The sequence below is a fragment of the Xyrauchen texanus genome, chromosome 28, assembly GCF_025860055.1.
Source record: "Xyrauchen texanus isolate HMW12.3.18 chromosome 28, RBS_HiC_50CHRs, whole genome shotgun sequence".
Taxonomy (NCBI): domain Eukaryota; kingdom Metazoa; phylum Chordata; class Actinopteri; order Cypriniformes; family Catostomidae; genus Xyrauchen; species Xyrauchen texanus.
This window is the reverse complement of record NC_068303.1, coordinates 8,813,629-8,831,128: the sequence shown is the minus strand read 5'-3', so window position 1 is coordinate 8,831,128 and position 17,500 is coordinate 8,813,629. Positions and strand designations below refer to the sequence as shown.

The window sequence follows — 17,500 nt, the reverse complement described above, 5'->3', positions numbered from 1 at the left end:
TTTGACATTTGTAGGAATTTACTATGACAATGTTGGACCAACTAAAATTAGAACAATGTAATTGTTTATTGAGAGTTTAAAATATTCAAATATATAAAAAGACATTAAAAAGTAGATAAACCTTTCAGTGACACTATTGTAGAAGACACTACCAAGTACTTAACAAAAATATGTCTGATTTCATAAATTGTTTAGTATATAGTTTGAAAAGAAGAACAAGAATAGAGTGTGATAGCCTAAATAGAGTGTGATAGCCTAACTTGTTCTTATTCTTCTATGTTTTGTTTTACAGCCACATACCCCACGGTTGAGTGCTCCCTGTCATCAAGTGTGGAGGTTCCACTTACTGCAACCTCAACAAAACTAAATCCTCAAGAGGAATTTGGTAATTCACAGTGATGAATTTATGAATGTACAGTATAAAAAAAGTGTTCATTCTGATACTGATCAGTTGACTTTTAATTGTTCCTTATCTATAGTGAATGATCCCTTACCGCTTTATTTTTGGATTTTCTTTACAGAAAAAAATATGGAGAGGCTCTCTGATATTTTGGCGTCATGTCCTTCTGCTGCTCAGCCTCAAAGTAGCTCTGCATCATCATGGTCTTTTCGGCAGCAGAAAGCCTCAGAGGCTGGAAAGAAGCAAGACCATACCACCTAAAATGCCTTATTTCAAAAGAGGCTGTTGGTCATCCCCTGTGTTGGCTTTGCAACGAGCCTGCTGTTATTAGGTTGGTTTTCATTAATACCAAACTTCAATTACCCAGAGTAGGTTTGCTGAGTGCCCTGCTTTATAGGCGAAGATACATGTCTTTTGGGATGGGAGAAGACTTGGATACCCAGATGAAAAACACATTAATGAGAAGTAAATCTAGGACCTTCTTGCTGTGAGGTGACAGTGCTAAACACTGAGCCACTATGCAATCCTTTACAATTAAATCAAACCTCATAAAAGTGAAATAGCTTAAAGAGTGTACAGTACTTTATATGAGTTATTCACCTGAAAGAATGTATTATATTATATTATAATATTGTTTTCTTTTCTCCCTAGGTGCAGAGAGTGTCTTCCTGAGGAGTGGTTCTGTGGGGACTGTGATGTATTGCATCACAAAAAACAGCCACTCCACAACAGGGAATGCGTGATTCGTGGTTTTTTGAAGCCATTCCTCCAACCACATGCATCATTAAAGGGGAAGATGGATATTGCACCCATGAGCAAGGTACGTTCTCAAGAAAGCTTTAATTTTGCTTTTCAATGTGTGTCTGTAGACAGTTACAGATCATCTAAATTATTGGTTTTCCTTATTTTTGCCAGCTTGCATTTTGCCAACTGTGAAGGTGCCAGACTGCTCCTGTGGAGGCACAAATTTCACTATGTTACCAGGAAAACCAGTGATTTTAATTACCATCAATGGTAAAAAAAAATATATATATATATATATATATATAATTTGATGTTTTTCACACTAGTGTGCTGTGGCATTGTGCTTACAATTGCAGAAGTGTCAGAACATATGGAATAGCACATGGTATTGTTATTAACTGAAACAAAGACAGATGGGGTTTTTTTGTCCTCCACAAATAAAAAAAATTATTAGCATCTTTCCAGCATGATGTCCAATCAACACAGCAGTGTGGAATTTAGTGAATTAGAAGATATAAATGTGGGATTATAGGAACTTGTGCAATGTCTCTAAACCATTCACAATGTGCATAATGAACTAAGTGTTGTAAAATTAAGTATGTGGTAAGTGTGTATTATATTTTTAAAAAAAATTTTGTTCCAAGGGCGTTTTGACTTGCATCAGCCAATGTATGAATGTCAAACCTGCCAGCAGCAGTGGACCCCTGACATGAAGGACCTCCTAAGAAGTGGATATTGGCCAGCCTCCGTAACCAATTCCACACTTTATACACTGGACCTCCTGAGCTCCCTTCAGGAACTCAAGATCATATCTCCGGGATTCTCCAGACAAGCCTTTGCAAAGCTGCTGGAACATCGCACTAAGTGTGGAGGAAGAGTAAGTGTAAATGTTATTACCATTTTATAAAAAAAATCCATAAGCAGACAATATCAAAATACAATTTCATTCTATATATTTTCCAGTCTGGACCTATCAACGGCGATGCACTGCAGCGCAGTTTCTTAGAGCTTTCATATGCATCATTTGAGGAAGACCAGCTCTGCTGTAGTGCTCCTTTCACCTGCCCAGCCTGCACGCCGGAAATGTTGGCTGTTTCAGCAGATGGAAACAGAAAGCTATATCGCTTTCGCCGAAACGGAAGGTGATCTTTCTTCCAGTCTTTTTATTGATTTATTTTCTTACTTCATATATTTCATGAATGGATTTTCTATTTTTCTTTCTTCCTCAGCTCTGATGATCCTGGCTTTTTTGAGGGGCTCTTTGTGGCTGAAGACAGTGCGGTGTCTAGATTTGTAGACACCATACAGAAAGCAGTGAAAAATGCAAGTTGACAAAATAGTTGTTACAATAATAAACATAACCCCCACTTCAACTACTTCTGCCTACCAACTTTAAAATCAAATTGAGAGAATAAATGCCATATATTGAATGACACCATTGCTTTTATTTGATTTGTCATGTTTGTTTTGTGTGTCATAGACACAGGGAAGAGGCACATGTGGGGACTCCCATTGGACAGCAGCGAGGGAAACTTCAAGGAGGGCTTCAAAATTGGATGAAGAGGGGATGGAGGTTGCTGTGTGTCGCCATGGGTTCCTTTTGAAAGCCCTTAATATGTACAGGGGGAGATATTTGCCTACCCTCTGTACCTTCAAAGGGAGCTCATGCCAGCCAAGGCACAATTCTTTGCAATGGACGTGGCATGCAAATACTGGCCATACCTGGAGAAAGTTGCTAGTGTCCTTCCTGCTCTTCAGGAACTGACCACTATGAAACCCTTTCTAAGTGTGATGCATGCTCGAGCCCATGCTACTAAGTGTGAGGTGTGTATAATATTTTGGCATCATATGTACATTTGTAATATTTACAAGCACATTAATAATATGAAATATAAGTTAAGCTACACTATATTATCTTGTCTTTTTTTGCATAACCATTTCTTGCATGGAATGTAATGACCTTTGATGCAAATTGTGGTTTGTGATATTGGGCTATATAAATAAAATTAAATTGAATTTCTTCCACCCTTTACCAACAGATTAATTGGAGTGGCAGGAACCAGGAAGGAGCAGGGACAACCGCTGGTGAGGAGGTGGAGCAAGTGAACAGTTACCTCTCACGTTGTGCCCTGACAACCAAATATATGTCCAAAGCAGGTGATCCGAGTTTGCAATATTCGTGTATACTTTTTTTAGATTGATCATCATAACCTCATTATTTGCTTTCAACAGCACGGGTGGACATGCTTACATTGCATGCAATAGGGTGGAATGAGAAAAAAATCTCTCTTTACATCAGGCACTTTCCACAAGATATATGAAGGTAAGTCTCATATTAATTGTTTTGTGTGTCCTTTTGTTGTGTTTGCTTGGCCTGTTGTTAATCATACAAAGTTTTAATCCTGATTATTGTATAACACTGTTCATCAGACTTTTCAGAGACTCCATGATGAGACTGCAAGGCTAGCTGACCTAAAAACAGAGCTAGATTGCACAGATGAAGTGGTGTCACAGTGGCTATCTGATGTAAAGGAATGGGCAGCTGGTGGTAAGCAAAAGAAAAAACAAACATCCCTTTCTACAATCTAAAGTTTGATATTAAAGAGCAGCAAAAAATAGTAGGCGGATCATCATCTATGTAACCCGCACTCACACACACAAGATGAGACAGTCACAATGTAAATCAAAACTGCTTTTATTTGTATAAGAGCAGGCAAAGGTACATTAAGGAAAATCCAGAGGGAGAATGGTCGAGGAAAGCGTAGGGTCGAGAGCCGGGTAATCAGGATGATACAGAAGGGCAAATCTACAAATAGAGTGGTCAAGGGAAGCAAGGGGTCAAGCCGGGTAATCAAATGTATAGACGAGGTAATCTAACAAGTAGAAAAGACAGGGAAAAACTAGGGGATCACTAGTCGCTGGCAAAGTGCAGGGGTAAACTATACGATAACCAACAAATGAGAAATTAATGTGTAGTGGTAGATATAGTAAAACAAAGCAGCGGTGCAGGTGAAACGAATGACAGGTGATTAGGACTGTGGCAGGTGTGTGCAATGAGGGGCTGAGAGAGGCGAGTGCGGAAGTGTCTAATACTCTGGCGATAGGGAGCGGGCATGAGTGCCCGAGGGGAGAATGCGAGCGAGCGTGAAAGCTCGGGAAACTGAACGAGTGTGGGAACTCGAGGGAATGGGTTGAGCCGAAGAGGCGGGATTCGTTACAATCTAATGTGATGCCACATTTATGTCAGGTTTATTAGTATATTCCAGTTCCCTGCAGGAAGTGCACATACAAAGTTTAAATAAGTTGGATTAAAAGGTTTTACATAAAATTCAAACAGAGAAACGGTTCTGTGTTGTTTTAACAGTAAATTTGCTTTCACTATATCTGCTACAGAGACACCTGATACATCTCGTGCCAGTCAAGGCACAACACACAGAGGAATGCAGCAATCAATTGAGGGGCTCTACCTTAGTGTGAGGCACCGGAAGCGAACCCTCTACCGTCAGAATGGTATAACTATATAATATAATAGGTTGATAAATTCAGGCTACTGTATGCATCCTACTCCACCAACATGGAATTAGCAAATAATGTAGTAGCACAGTTCAGCTCAATCATTGAATTCTGTTCTTTAAATGACCAGTCTGTAGGATTTAGTGGTATCTATCAGTGAGGTTTGACGATTGCAACCAGCTTCCCTCACCTCTATCTTTCCAAGCTACGGTAGCCGACGAGAAAATGTGAGAGGTACTATCTAAACCCAGTGTTTGTTTGTCCGTAGTGTGGCTACTGTAGGAACGTGGAGGTGCAACATAGCGGCCTCCGTGGAAGGGGAACGTATTTAGATACAAAACTGCCCATTCTAAATTAATTAATGCACAATTATTATTTTCAGGCAATCATGAAAAGTGTGTGTGTTAGTTATTCCTGCAAATAGATTCCCCCAAAATGTTACACACTGAACAATTTGTTTCCCATGTCAGTCTACATTATGATTTTCACATACTTCAATAACTGCAGCTTTGCTTTTCAATTTTTGGTGCTATAATTTTTTTCTCGTTGAAGAGTTCTGTCAAAAACCTCTGCCTCTGTACTTCATGTCTTTCTAGACAGCAGCAAGTTTCAGCCATCGCCTTCGAAGGAAGCTGGCAGAAGACAAAAACTCCTTCTTCAGGAGATACAGAAATACAATGATCTTGTACTAGAATCGGCAACAACCATTGATGTAGCTGTGGTGGAGCATTCCCTAACTGGAGAGAGTACTGTGTCTCAAATATGGCCGTGGGAGGTTCATGGCAGTGGTATGTCTGTTTTTAGATGCTTCACAGGAATTTATTTACAGTTCTGCTTTATAGAGTACACTGAACTAAGGCATGCATGTTACATATTGAGTGTTGTAATATTAATTTAGTTTAATGGTGTATTTTCAGTTTCCTTATGTATCAATTTGATAAAAAGTCAATGTTTGTAGTGATTATGCAAGATTGTCTCATGTATACATATAACTGTTATTGATTCTTAGCAAACATGTCAATCAAGAAACGAGTGCACGACCAAGTGATGTTAACAAGGCGACTGCATGAGGAAACAAGAGTTTTGGTGTTGGAGATGGCACAACACTGCACATGGTTGCAGAGCCTGGCAATGGTTCTCAAGAACAAGTTGGCTGAGGAGGGTAAGTTTAATTAAAACCCTGTCCATCTAATGTGTTAAAAAAAACACACAAAAAACACATCAGTCACAGAACTTGGATGGAGTAGAATGGTTATGGCTCTCTTTGCCGTGGTCCTTTGAGATATACATAAAATGGGGATTAAAGTTGTTACTGTAGCTATGGTAACAAGTCAGTAAGGCTATAAAGATTCACATTTGCTTGAAAGATGTGCAGATTTGTTCTACTATGTTTGTTACTGGAAAGCAGAAATGAACAAAAGAATTTGAACATTGGAATTTGTTTCCTGATGTGTTACATGGGGTTAGCATAACATCAAGATTAATCTTATTATTATCTCCTCCAGTCAACATAGAAAACCTTGCTGGTCAGCAAGTAACAAAATGTGTTACTTCAGCACAACTGTAGTGAAGAAGAAAACTGTTAACTTAAAACAGCTATCAGACATATATATGCTGCTTTGGGCCTCCCTCCATAAAGTAACCTCAGTGAACAATCTTGCCTTAAGTTGTTTTATACAGAAGCTAGCCTGTGTCCCATGTCAGCGATACACATAAAAATGCCAATCATCCTGCTATTTAGATTTGAATTGTTGATATCTTTTTACTCCATTTAAGTTATTTGGCCTTATGAAACAATCTTAAAGGTAGTATCAGTGATTTCAGGCCCAAACATAAATGATCACATTCATCTAATCTTTCCTAACGATCCGCTAGCTGCCCGCCCCATAAGCAAGCCGTCAAAAATACGCGTCTCTGTAGGCAGCCTAGGCTCTGAGATCTGCACACAAAACAATTGCGCTTACAACCACTCAAAACCAAAATAAATAGTGTTCCAACCAATCACAGCGGGTTTTGTGAGGTTTTGCGCTCGTGCACGGCTGCCTATGACGGCTGCACGCGAAAACCTCACAACACCCACCCCTGTCGGTGATTGGTTGGAACACTATTTATTTTGGTTTTGAGTGGTTGCTTATGGGGCGGGCAGCTAGCGGATCGTTAGGAAAGATTAGATGAATGTGATCATTTATGTTTGGGCCTGAAATCGCTAATACAACCTTTAATATAGTTTGTCTTTAATGTAATCTCGTTTGTATTTTGAGACGTAGACCAGGGAAATGAGGGACTTTGCTGTCTCTTAAGAAGAAGACTGTCAGAGGTGTCAGAAAGGTTCCAAGTGGTCCTCCAACAGTACAAGACTGCCTTAGGTCCTGAGGCCTCTGTCCTTCTACATGTAGAAGAGGAAGATCAAAGTGGCCTCAGTAGTCCAGACACCAGTGAGGATGAAGAGGAAAACACAATTTAGATAATTTATTTATTATTATGTATGTTTGTTTGTTTGTTTTTGGAATAACCCCTGTTACTGTTATTCTTAATAATTTATTTGTGTATTTTATTAATGCTTTACACACCTTACTTATTCTAAAACAGCTGAAATTCACCCTCTTATCCTAATTCTTGCTTTTTGGTTTTTCTGTATTTCCCCAGATGGAAGCTACACGAAGGACTATGTTGAAGGAAATGGACTTGCCCTATATCTGTGTATTATTAGTATGCTGATTGATTAACCACATCAAAATCTTGTTGAAAATTCAAACTGTGTCTTTAGATTTTCCAAGCAATTTAGTAAGCACATTGCACAGTTCGTTGAAAATGCACAAACCTCTCAGTATAGGTGCACCGATCTTATTCAAAATTGTCAACTTTGCATGTATGATATTACCAGATGTAGTTACTGGGCTCATATGATATTAGGGTAGTGAATACTCTTTTAAGAGAGAATTGTGGTGACCCTGTGACCTTTCCTTTTGCACCATGCAAGGTTAGGCCAAACTTTTGACTTGCATACAACAAATGTTATGAACCAATGTCTGTAATTTGCTGAGCAATGAATCATGTCATGTTGACCTTATGACATTCCCTGTAGCAAAATCATTAGACCAGAATGTAAAATTGAATATTGTCTAATTGGGCAGATTGCCATGAAATCTTGTAAGCACATGATGACTTTGGTGACCTCATGACAATTCCTCTATCATAACATTTAGGCCTTAATGTAAAAACTCATTCTTGATTGCATTTCTCAATATTCACTTATTCTGTGGTGCAGCAGCAGTGTCTGTGTCAGTCTATGACATTTTGTTTTTCCCCAGAGGAGGCTGCCTATGGATCACTACTTGATTGAGTGTATATAACTGTTATGTAACTTTATATTACTGCAAAGATGCATTATAGTATGTAACAGAAAAATACACCGTTTTTTATATTACGATTATACTTTATATTGTATATTATTACAGTTGACAGATGACTTAATTCTTTGTTCTGCTGGAGCTTTTTGCAAGTGAACTTAACCTCACAGTCCAATGTTTTTAAATACAGCCTTATGGCTTGTTTGACAAATATGCATTTGGTGTATTTTCACTGGTATTGTTGTGAAAGACAAGAAATAAAGTATTTCCAAAGATGAATATTTTGTTTTTACTTTCATACTTTATTGAAAAACAATATTTTATATTTTTATAGTTGATAAAAAACATCACACTGTGTAATCTTGTTTATAGATACACTTTTTAACAGTTTAAACTCTGTTTAACATCAAACTGCATTATTAATTAATAACTTTAATGCATGGCTTTTTACTTATTTTCAAACAATCAACCTTGTTTGTAATTAAACAAGATCTATCATAATAATGTGTATCTGTTAGGTGTATAATGTTACAGTTTTTCTCTAATGCTGAAACACTATAACTATGGATTTGAACTCAAATTTCAAAAACACAACACCGTTTATCAAAAAGCATACCCTTTTCCCCAAACTATAAACACTACTCCCCAGTTTTGACACATGAGTCAGATTTATTAAACTTTCACTGCAAAACTTTACACACACATCCATTTATCATTGCCTACACAATGTTGTAATTTAGAAAGCACTACACAAAGAGTCAAAACTGATCACACAGCAATCAGAACCTTCAACACACTATCAGAAAAAAAGGTACAAAAGCTGTAACTGGGACAGTACCCTTCAAAAGGGTTCTAATATGTACCATTTAGGTACTAATATGTACACGTTTGGTAGCAATATGTACCTTTGAGGGACTTATATGCACTCTTTAGGTACAAAGGTGTACCTTTTGAAAAGGTACCACCACAGTGACAGCTTTTGTACCTTTTTTTCTGAAAGTGCAGATCGATGAAACGGACAAGATGAGAGGGGAGGAGAAAGGGGAAGGGCAAAGAGACAAGCAGTCTCAGATGAGATTTGTGCCAGCTCCCTAGTTGGGGTCATCCCTCTGTTCCCACAGCTCTAAGTTACCATGGCCCTATGTTTTCTCTGCCCTATGTTCCCACATTTCTGAGAATTTTCTTTTACGGAAAATTTTGAAAATTAGGTTCTGTGTTCCCACAACCATATGTTCCCACAGTCCTATGTTCTCTCTATATTTTTCTAATTTCAAAGATTTTTCTCAAAATGAAATTCTAAGTCAAGTAATTTTCTTACCACATTTAACCCTCCCTTGTCCCCTAAACAGTTACTGTAAGCAAGAAGCGCCAAGTCACCAAAAGGTCGGGAGAAATCTGTCAGGAACTCTATGAACCCACATTTCTAGGACATTTTCAAAATTGAGTATTGTGTTCATACATTTCCCTATAATTTCAACAGCTAGTCTATACTACTACAGCTAGTCTACACTACAGCTATTCTACACTGCTACAGCTAGTTAGGGATAGGTTTAGGGTTAGGGTAACACTAACCCTCTGTGGGAACAAAGAGCTGTGGGAACTTAGGGCTCTGGGAACATAAGGCTGTGGTAACACAGGGCTGTGGGAACATAGGCACGCTCCCCTTGTAGAGACGTGCCATTGAACTTGTTACTAAGCGTACAAATCAGCGTCCATACTTGAAGTTCTTCCAGTTTCCAGAGTAGGGTTAGTTTTATGGTTATAAAATTGTAGCTTTACTATATATATCAACAATCTCCTACAGTTGAAACATACATTATACTATATTTACAGTTTTTTACAATCGCTATGACAATTTGTTCTGTACTTTTAACAAATTTCCTAAACTCTTAACGCACCAACACACCTACAACACACAATTGGCAAAACATTTAATTTCATGCTCAAAATCACACACTAAACTCCAACACTAATTTTCAAAATACAATAATACACTAGCAACATTACACAATGTCTACCAAAACACTGCAAACATGTCTCAAAATCAAATAATTTTTCAAAACTCTAACATATGTTCTCGTCCAAGAGGAAGATTTAGTCAATAATAGCACAATGTCATAAAAACACAAACATCAGATGGAATTACAGAAACTGCATTATTTTATATGTGTCAGGTCTTATACAATAGACAGTATATTGTATTGATCATAGATTGTGTTTTCCAGTTTCTTTTGAAGCCTCTCTACATTTTTGTTTTGTTGGGTTTAGGTCTTTTGCTGCAGAAATTCAATAAAAAAGACACATCTCAGAGTGCTTTATAGAATGTACGGTTAATGAAAAAACGAAGACAGAGACAGAATTGCTGCAATAAAGACTTTATTTGCAAAAGGACATTACTGCAAGATAACAAAAATATGCAATATAGCTGCCATTTTACAGTATTATGTGAAAATACAAAATATACGAACAGAAAAAGCACCAGAAGAATAAAAAAAAGAAGAAAAGAAAGTCATCTTCTAATCTGCCCGGTCTTCTGCATTTGGCCACATGTTCTCATCCATATTACACCTGATATCTTCTCTGGCAAGGCATCGTGGGAAGAATCTTTTGGCATGCCTTATCCACCCCTGGCAGTGTTCAGCTGTGATGTCTTGGCATGCAGCATCCATTGCATCTAGGAGGGACATTTGGTCCTGTGGATGATGGTCAAAAACCTTCCATCTCCAGGATGAGAAAAACTCCTCAATGGGGTTGAGGAAAGGGGAGTAAGGAACAAGGAAAAGGGACATCATCCTAGGATGGGCGTCAAACCATGCTGTGACTGCACGGGAATGGTGGAAGGCCACATTGTCGCACTACTCTCCCTTGCCCTTGTCCCACTCCTCTCCATTGTCCTGTTATACGTCTTCCTCTACCTAGTGCAGACATTTTTCTTTCTTTCTTTTGTTGCTCTATATTGTTCCCTTTCCACAAAACATCAGCCCAAAAGGTCCTCTTTTACATTATACCTTATGGTCATGCGATTGAAAGAACCTCAACACCTGAGTGTGTTTCCTAGATTGGAATCAGCTGTGATTTATATATTTGCATAATTCAATCAGCTGTTTCTCAGTAACAATACAATAAAATACAGGGGATATATATGTGTTTCAATTCACAATATAAACAGCTGTTTATAGCCTGTAAGGTTAGGTTTAGAACATGGTGTTATCTGTTCTGACATACAGTGTTAAAGCATTGGTAAATTTGGCAATAAAAATCCATTGTTTTGGTCTTGTTTGAGCTTGTGTGTAAAAGAAGTTCAAGCATTTTAAATTTGTGTTAATTGTATGCATTTTGTGTTAAAGCAACAAGAAATGTGTTAATAGTATAGCTTACACAGACAGATATAGTGCTAACTGTGTTAAGAGTTTTGGTAAATTGTTAAAAGTATTGAAAAATCTGTCATAGCAATCGTAAAAAACACAATCAAGATGAAAACACAATCGCGAGGCTATCAGGTCATTGAGTAGGCTATAGCCTTGACTGTTATTGTAGTTGTAGAACAATCAGGGCCGTCTCCAATGTACACTATTTACAGTTTTTTCCAACTGCTTGCACACATTTTCAAAACTATGTCACCTTTTTTCAAAACTTTCGTAAAACTGCACACACAAAATTGTGTGTAGCCTAGTGTTTTGAAAAAGTGTTTTATGCCATTGAAAACTGAGTCAAAGGCTGAGAAATAGTTTATTGTTTTTGGAGATGTGGTGTGCAGTTTAGCACTTTGAGTGAGAGGTTTCAAAAAATCGTGTGAAATAAAAAAGATTTTGTGTGTAAGCAGTTGGGGAAAAACTGTATAAACTACAATTCCCACGAGAGACGCGCCATTGAACTTCTTACAAAGTGTACAAATCAGTCACCATACTTGTAGTTCTTCTGGTTTCCCGACCAGGAATAATGTTATAAATATTTGTACTAGTATTCTATATTAAGAAACATACATTATGCTATATTTATATATGATTAGGATGAAGAAAAAAATCGCCAAGACTTCAAATCTGTGGTTTTAGCTGGTAGGCTACAGTAGACATGAATTCAAGGTTGTCGGCGGGAGTTATGCTAACGTTACCCTTCAAAGAGCGACTTTAAAAAAAAAAGTTTTATTTAAGATTGTTTATTTATTTAATTATGGCCTGAAAATGTTTGCTTTACCAACTGATGAATGTAATAAACTGCCACTTATAAATATGTCAGCATTAGATGCAATAAGTATACAAACAATACCCTAATATTGAAGAATTCCAAAATGTGTGAAATAGGCTACTCTCCAGATCAAGACCTTCTCAATAAATCAATATTTGGCTTTTTAACTAGTGACAAAAACTGTTCAGTTCTAGAAGATAAAATCATTTATTTTATTTGGATGAATTAGTCTGTTTATCAGATTTACCAATTGCTATCATTTGTTTGTCAAGAACAATAGATAAAATTGAACTGCAAGCAAAAACTTGGGGCCACTGTTTCAAATATGTGAGTGGCTCCTCCCCTAACAAATGTAACCTCACTCTAATTTTTTTATAAAACTTGAGAGCCCTGATTAAATTATATATGCTAACCTACATTTTTATAAAAAATAATCCACTTGTAAAGTTTAACAAATTTCACATATAAATATGCTCAATGTAATCTGTTTTTTTTCTCAACCGCTTCATCCTCATATTGTTTTAAATTAAATTTAAGTATGGAAAAGTAAATACAAAAATTATCATCTTTTGCAAGTGTTATTGTAGTGTATTTGTGTTCTTTCACAAAAATATAAGTGAAAATATTGCAAATGCTTATTTATTGCTTAATTACTCACTAGAGGCTTAAAGAATGATCAAACAAATTTATTGACAAGGTGCATAACAAATTGAAACTATATAGTCTTTGGCAATTGGACCACATCAAGACATCATTCTTTTAAGAGAAATGCATGATATGAAAAGGGATATCCCCTACATGGAGCCGACACTGGTGGTGGTGAAGGGGTGAGTAGCAATGCTGAGATCTAGATGAATGTGGAGCTCTTCTCCTGATGAGCACAGTGGAGGGACCTACTGTATGACACGATTGGCTCAAGAGGGTTGAGATGAAAATACATTTGGTTTAAGACATAAAACACCCAGTCAGCTGATGAGTTTGGAGTAGAAGAGAGTGAGAGAGACACAATGTAAAAGATATGATATAATGTGCGAGTATAAAGAAGGACAGTCTTATTTGTTGAACTTCATATTTTAGCTTCATGTCAAACAAGCCATAAGGCTGTATTTCTTAACAGTGGACTGTGAGGTTAAGTGAACTTGAAAAGCACAGAAAACAGTGCAATTTATAATCATGAAATATGAAACATGCTTTTGAATAACATCTGAAATAGAAAAATCAGTTGGATTAAGTACATTTCTAGTACATTCCCTTTCGAGATTAAATTCCAGGTCATATTCTTGGAGATGTTCCCCTTTTCAATACTACAGAAAGATGAGATATGACTTCAAATGCAGCACAGAAACAATTTAATAAATAGCCTGAAACCAAAATGGAGTTATAAATATACATTTTATTTATTTTCATTATTTTGGAGTGAATCCTTTGGCTGCCAGGACTGGGCCCACTGCTCACCACTAAAAACAGAAGGGAATTTTTTTCTGTTACTGGTTGGGGTTTACAATAAACTTAAAACATTACCGAACATGTCTTTTATAAGTATAAGTTTCATTTTCCGTCTATGAAGGACCACCTCCTTCATGCATGCATTAATGGTGGTGGTCCTTCATAGATGGAAAATGAAACTGTTATACTTATAAAAGACATGTTCGGTAATGATGTGTGCTTCACACTTAAAAGGCTTGTTTAATCTGAAACAGAACAGATTAATAAAAAAATTGTAGCAAAAAGAAAAAGTTTAAGTGAATAAATAATATATGCATTAATTCATAAAGCAGAAGAACAGAATAATACATACCATACTGGACAGGACTCCCAGTCAACCAGCATTTCTGCTTTGCCCTAATGTAAGAAAAGACAAAAAATAAAATCCATTCTTAGCATAAGGCTATTATGTCTGATTATAGGCATTGAGTTTCATTGATTTTCAGAAGACACTCCTTCATAAACTGTAATTCAAAAAGACTGAACACATAAAAAGTATCTACCTAACAAATATGGTATGTATAATATGTATTTGCCAAAACACACGGAAGTTTCTAAATCATATATTACACTCTGCATACTGCCTACACTCTGCAGTTCCTTTATGACTGTCTAACCTTCCTCACTCTTTCTCTTACTACACTCCTGATGGGGAAAACCTCTAGGCGAGTGTGGTAGGAGCAATCTGTGAACATCAAAAACACATTTCAAATATTTCTTAGATAGTTAGATTAGGAACAAAATAAACACAACTATGAAGACTTAAGTAGTGACCAGACTTGCAAGGAAGACAAGTGATGTTTATCACTAATCAAAACATGTATCATGTAACCAAATTACTCTCGGTTCCAATGTGGTATGCTTGCTTGAATAACCATACTACTGCTAAGCCACAGCTCACAACTAAGAACCCTCCACTGCTGCTACTTCTACTATTTGGCAATGCATTTTGGTCAAATTTGACTAATTAAGCCTGTTGGATTTTATAGCTTGTCAATTGTAATAATCTCAATAATACTAATCATTCCTATTCTATATCTATTATGAATAATCATGGTTACGTGTGCTACGCTGGACTAGCTGGACTGGTCAAGACATTTACATACAGTATTGTTGCCCTGTTGTTGATTTGACTGCTTGTATTGTAAATATTGTATTTATTTGTAAGTCACTTTGGATAAAAGCGTTTGCTAAATAATTCATTAAATAAATAAAATTGTGAATACCGGAAATTGTCTGTTGTAGTAGTTAAAAAAATAAGCAATTGAACTGAAGCGAATTAACAGGGGTTAAGTTGCAATGTTTAGCAAAGTATGAATCATTGCATTTACATGCACTTACTCTTTTGGTGCCTTTTCCTTTCAGGCATATGCCTTGGTCCCCCTGTGGGATATAAGATTACAGTCCAGCCATATATCCACTCAGAAAAGAAAAAAAAACACATTTACAATAATTAGACAAAATGCACTTTGTGATGTCTTTTCAACATAAATATGTATCCCTGGTGTGTCTAGACACCCCTGAAATATGAGAAAAGACCATCCTCTCAGTTGATGTGTGTGCAAACACGCTGTTTAATTTGGCTCCAGATTTTACATCACATGCAGGCTCATTGGAAAATAGTAATCATAGTAGGCTTATAGAATACTCCATCTAAAATGACCTGTTTCAGACAGGGTCTGCATAAAGGACCAGTTTAAGATAAATAAGGACTTTTATAGGATCATGCAAAGCTACTCTAGTGGAGTATCAGAATAAAAATATAGAACTGGAAATTAGCATAATAGGTCCCCTTTAAATTCTATTTAAGTAATTAATTTACTTATTAGAGAATCTGCTTGACTAATGAGTTCCTTTGAGTTTCATAGTTACCAAGCTATGGTAACAGTTATCAGAACCACCAATAATTACCCTAATAATAATAATAATAATTCATTACATTTATATAGTGCTTTTCTGGGTACTCAAAGCGCTTTACATTGAAGGGGGAATCTCCTCAACCACCACCAATGTGCAGCATCCACCTGGATGATGCGACGGCAGCCATATTAGCGCCAGTACGCCACCACACACCAGCTTACTGGTGGAGAGGAGACAGTGATGAAGCCAATCAGTATATGGGGATGATTAGGAGGCCATGATGGACAGAGGCCACAGGGCAAATTTAGCCAGGATGCCGGGGTTACACCCCAACACCCCACCGCACCCTACTTTTTGAAGGACACCCTGGGATTTATAATAACCACAGAGAGTCAGGACCTCAGTTTAACGTCTCATCCGAAGGACGGACAAACATTTACATACCTGACTTTTTTTTTTCGCTTTGAGACTGTGCCCTGGCTGACCCTGTGAAGACATCTGTGGGTTTGGAGAAAGAAAATTACTCATATACCAAATAAATCTTTAACTAATTATATAAATACTTGAAGATCACAACATCGCACAAGTGTGGAAGTACATGTATTAATAGGTGTAAAGTACATGCATTCTTATTGCGATTGAATTAAGGTTGCTCCATTAACTCCACGTGTTTCATTTTCTCGTTTATGTCCATCCTGTTTGTGATAATCCTAACTTGTTTCAACAAGCTGATCCTGCGCTGACTTGTTCAGGGAACGCAAGGGGTGGGAGAATGGTTAAGTTAAGTGTTCATGGGACACTGACATTCCCAATTATTTTGAATATTAAATTTATCCTAATATCTTTAATAATAAAATTTGGCCTATTAATTTCAGCATTTGATTAGTAGTACTTATTTTACTTTTAGATTTATAATAGACTCACAAAATTCCTTCCAACAGCCCTAGTACAGAATCAGATAGACTTATCATCTATCTAATTATGTAATATCAGAACAACTTTTCTAGCACATTATCCATTGAAAATGAGAACCCTGTAGGTGATGATACACAGGGCAACTTTTTGAGCAATGTTGCTGGGCAATGTTGCCGTCAACGGGCAACCAGATGAGACACAGGACCCACAACCCATCTAAATTATCCAGATAGAAATGTGTTGCCCATTTTCAATGGGAAAGTGCCCAAGGAACAATCCCTCAGCAAGATTGCCCAGCAACATTGCTCAAAAAGTTGCCCTGTGTATCATCACCTAGTGAGTTTTACTTTATCAAGCAGAAAAAAGTTATAGCATGGTGTGTTTGAGGTCATTTCGTTGAAAAGAGCCCTAACCTGCATCAAGCTCTATGGGGAAAAACACTAGAAGTCAAGTAAAGTTAAGGTAACCCATGGGTCAAACACTTTTGGCCTTTACAAATATAAACTGTAACTCTTTAAATTTGTTCTAATTACCTTGCCCCTCCGTGGATTCCGCCTGCTCCACTTGCCCCTCCGTGGATTCCGCCTGCTCCACTTGCCCTCCGTGGATTCAGCCTGCTCCACTTGCCCCTCCGTGGATTCAGCCTGCTCCACTTGCCCCTCCGTGGATTCAGCCTGCTCCACTTGCCCCTCCGTGGATTCAGCCTGCTCCACTTGCCCCTCCGTGGATTCCAGCCTGCTCCACTTGCCCCTCTGTGGATTCCGCCTGCTCCACTTGCCCCTCCGTGGATTCCACCTGCTCCACTTGCCCCTCCGTGGATTCAGCCTGCTCCACTTGCCCCTCCGTGGATTCAGCCTGCTCCACTTGCCCCTCCGTGGATTCAGCCTGCTCCACTTGCCCCTCTGTGGATTCCGCCTGCTCCACTTGCCCCTCCGTGGATTCCACCTGCTCCACTTGCCCCTCCGTGGATTCCGCCTCGCAGGGTGTGAGCTGCAGAGTAATCAGCTGATCCTCATTGCCACTGGAATCCTGGGTCCATCCTGTGCAA

At 37.8% G+C, this 17,500-nt stretch overlaps 2 protein-coding genes and 3 long non-coding RNA genes across 13 annotated transcripts in view; 3 read left to right on the top strand and 2 right to left on the bottom strand.

Annotated features, from left to right (window-relative positions):
- Positions 1-630, top strand: part of LOC127622084 (uncharacterized) — a 3,258-nt gene extending 2,628 nt beyond the window's left edge. For both annotated transcript variants that reach the window (XR_007967949.1, XR_007967948.1), the window contains 2 exons: positions 293-385; positions 522-630. This is a non-coding gene — a long non-coding RNA (uncharacterized LOC127622084). The remainder of the gene's footprint in view (positions 1-292; positions 386-521) is intronic.
- A 4-nt stretch (positions 631-634) lies between these two features.
- Positions 635-5,265, top strand: LOC127622075 (uncharacterized). Its single transcript, XM_052096003.1, has 12 exons — positions 635-731; positions 1,052-1,220; positions 1,316-1,414; positions 1,789-2,021; positions 2,108-2,286; positions 2,374-2,467; positions 2,625-2,968; positions 3,184-3,301; positions 3,377-3,467; positions 3,575-3,692; positions 4,538-4,654; positions 5,254-5,265. The coding sequence occupies exons 2-7, from the start codon at positions 1,136-1,138 to the stop codon at positions 2,907-2,909; spliced, it is 975 nt and encodes a 324-aa protein (XP_051951963.1). The 5' UTR covers positions 635-731; positions 1,052-1,135; the 3' UTR covers positions 2,910-2,968; positions 3,184-3,301; positions 3,377-3,467; positions 3,575-3,692; positions 4,538-4,654; positions 5,254-5,265.
- Positions 3,462-8,279, top strand: LOC127622454 (uncharacterized). The gene is made up of 6 exons (XM_052096560.1): positions 3,462-3,467; positions 3,575-3,692; positions 5,254-5,445; positions 5,667-5,819; positions 6,919-7,092; positions 7,304-8,279. The coding sequence occupies exons 1-6, from the start codon at positions 3,462-3,464 to the stop codon at positions 7,381-7,383; spliced, it is 723 nt and encodes a 240-aa protein (XP_051952520.1). The 3' UTR covers positions 7,384-8,279.
- Positions 8,280-12,868: 4,589 nt separating this feature from the next.
- LOC127622083 (uncharacterized) lies at positions 12,869-15,660 on the bottom strand. The gene is made up of 3 exons (XR_007967947.1): positions 15,019-15,660; positions 13,991-14,034; positions 12,869-13,649 (listed from the first exon to the last, which is right to left on the bottom strand). It is a non-coding gene; the product is annotated as an uncharacterized LOC127622083 (long non-coding RNA).
- A 351-nt stretch (positions 15,661-16,011) lies between these two features.
- Positions 16,012-17,500, bottom strand: part of LOC127622082 (uncharacterized) — a 5,570-nt gene continuing 4,081 nt past the window's right edge. Inside the window, exons 4-6 of one of the 8 annotated variants that reach the window (XR_007967940.1) lie at positions 17,248-17,492; positions 16,986-17,037; positions 16,012-16,035 (exon numbers count right to left, since the gene is read on the bottom strand). This is a non-coding gene — a long non-coding RNA (uncharacterized LOC127622082). The other 7 variants (XR_007967945.1, XR_007967946.1, XR_007967941.1 and 4 more) reach the window with 7 other exon arrangements.

What these genes read in the sequence shown, in the direction of transcription:
- LOC127622454 (XM_052096560.1), top strand. An exon ending in GAACAAGTTGGCTGAGGAGG is followed by an intron (nt 5,820 to 6,918) that starts GTAAGTTTAATT and finishes TTGTATTTTGAG; the next exon opens with ACGTAGACCAGGGAAATGAG. An exon ending in CCTCAGTAGTCCAGACACCA is followed by an intron (nt 7,093 to 7,303) that starts GTGAGGATGAAG and finishes GTATTTCCCCAG; the next exon opens with ATGGAAGCTACACGAAGGAC.
- LOC127622075 (XM_052096003.1), top strand. Translation starts at nt 1,136, where the DNA reads ATGCGTGATTCGTGGTTTTTTGAAGCCATTCCTCCAACCACATGCATC. An exon ending in ATATTGCACCCATGAGCAAG is followed by an intron (nt 1,221 to 1,315) that starts GTACGTTCTCAA and finishes TATTTTTGCCAG; the next exon opens with CTTGCATTTTGCCAACTGTG. An exon ending in CGCTTTCGCCGAAACGGAAG is followed by an intron (nt 2,287 to 2,373) that starts GTGATCTTTCTT and finishes TTTCTTCCTCAG; the next exon opens with CTCTGATGATCCTGGCTTTT.